The sequence below is a fragment of the Cyprinodon variegatus genome, unplaced genomic scaffold (assembly GCF_000732505.1).
Source record: "Cyprinodon variegatus isolate N-32 unplaced genomic scaffold, C_variegatus-1.0 Scaffold687, whole genome shotgun sequence".
Lineage (NCBI taxonomy): Eukaryota > Metazoa > Chordata > Actinopteri > Cyprinodontiformes > Cyprinodontidae > Cyprinodon > Cyprinodon variegatus.
The window spans coordinates 52,766-54,396 of record NW_015151140.1 but is presented as its reverse complement, the minus strand read 5'-3'; the positions used below and the strand labels follow the sequence as shown (position 1 = coordinate 54,396).

Below are 1,631 nucleotides of genomic sequence, written 5' to 3'. Positions count from 1 at the left end.
TTCTTTATTTGGACCCCTATGGTTTGTAATTGGTTACCCCTGATCTATTGGTTTCTGGCGAATTCCCAAATATCACGACATTCATCTATCTTGTAAGGTAACCATTAGAGTATTTTGGTACAGACAATATTTAATATTAGGCATATATTTAAAAAGTTCTTTACTTCACACATTAAAGACTAGCTTTAGCCGCTGCTACCAGGAGTATCTCATAACTGCAGTAACCAAGCTGTGTGCCTGTAGAACTGTCTCACTGTTGGATCACAGTTTTTATCTCATCTGCAGGGCTGCAAGTGTCTCTGGTTCACTTAATACATCTAACCATGAACTATTACCCGTTACTTTAGGCTTTGTTTCTATGCCCCTATGGAAAAACTGTCTATTAAACCATATGAGGCCTTTTCTGCTGTGCTCGGCGCTGCCTGATCTTAGGGGTTTTTACCTTTCCACGGAGGCCAGCACCCTGCGGTAGGAGTCCTCCTGGTGACTGGGAGGCAGCAGCAGGGCGGCCATGCCTCCTGTGGCCAGCGCTCCACGTCGGTGACACGTCTGGACCAGCAGGTCCATGTAGCTGCGCAGAAAACGCTTCTCCATGTTGACGTACTTGCTGCGGTCTGGCAGCAGGAAGTCCTGCCGGTGACCTGGAAGAGGTGGCATCTGTAGAGCAGTGGCTCCTTCTGAAATTGGGCCTGCTGAAGCAGCGGGAACCGCGTCTGTCTCACCAAACTTATTGACAAAGGAGGCAGAGTAGTCCCAGATGCCACAGTTGAGCCCTGCTGAGTGTTCCCGCAGCTCGTAGAGGATCTCCTCCATTTCAAATGTTGCCAAGACGTTTTCTATCAGCACCGTCGCCTTTATGCAGCCCAGCGGGAGGCCAAGCTGCACACAGAGAACATCTCATTCACACACATCTCTCAACACCTCAAAGGAACCAAAGAACTTTCCTGTGGGACTCCTAAAGTAATTCAGATCATTTGGATATCAACCTTCTGATGTGCCACTAAATGCTCAGCCAGGTCTGTTGGCACTGAGGAAGAAAAGGCTGCGTGTTTCCTGGCGGGGTCGCCTTTTACAATTGCCTTTTCTGTAATGGTTTCTGCACTGATTCTGGCCTGATCACCCAGTCCACACACCTGCTCTGCTCCACCCGCCTGCAATCAGCTCTGACTGGAGTCACCTGTTTCCAGCACTTTAAAATACCCATCAGATCAGTCCTCTGTGCCAGATTATCTCGAGCCAACCCGCTACGAATAGTCCAGCATCTAAAGAGTACCTGCCCGCCTATCTGTTTCTGACCCGATCTGCCCCCTGACTCCGAGCCTACCTGACCCCTGTTTGATTCTGCCTGCCTGCTCCCCTCTCTCTGGATCTCTGACTCTGAAAAGCTCCGCTAAACTGCCTGCCTCTCCGTCCTGGATAAAACTGGTAAACCTCCCTCAATCTGCCCGCTTGTCTACCTGCAGCCTGTTTGCCCACACAGATTCAGCCCCGCTTTCAGATTAACCCTTTCAATAAACCCATCAAAACGTCACTAATCTGTCTGGGATTTTTTGGATCCAGTCTCTGTCTCCTTACACTTTTCTATCTATGCTTCTTTTTCTATGTCTGCTTCTGTCTCCTTGAACCCCAGT

At 49.1% G+C, this 1,631-nt stretch overlaps 1 protein-coding gene across 1 annotated transcript in view; it reads right to left on the bottom strand.

The window, feature by feature from the left end:
* The window catches only part of LOC107097351 (malate synthase-like), an 18,376-nt gene that overhangs the window by 6,210 nt on the left and 10,535 nt on the right, over positions 1–1,631 (bottom strand). The window contains exons 7-8 of the mRNA XM_015394478.1: positions 723–879; positions 443–641 (exon numbers count right to left, since the gene is read on the bottom strand). Of these exons, the coding sequence (XP_015249964.1) occupies positions 443–641; positions 723–879 (356 nt within the window). The remainder of the gene's footprint in view (positions 1–442; positions 642–722; positions 880–1,631) is intronic.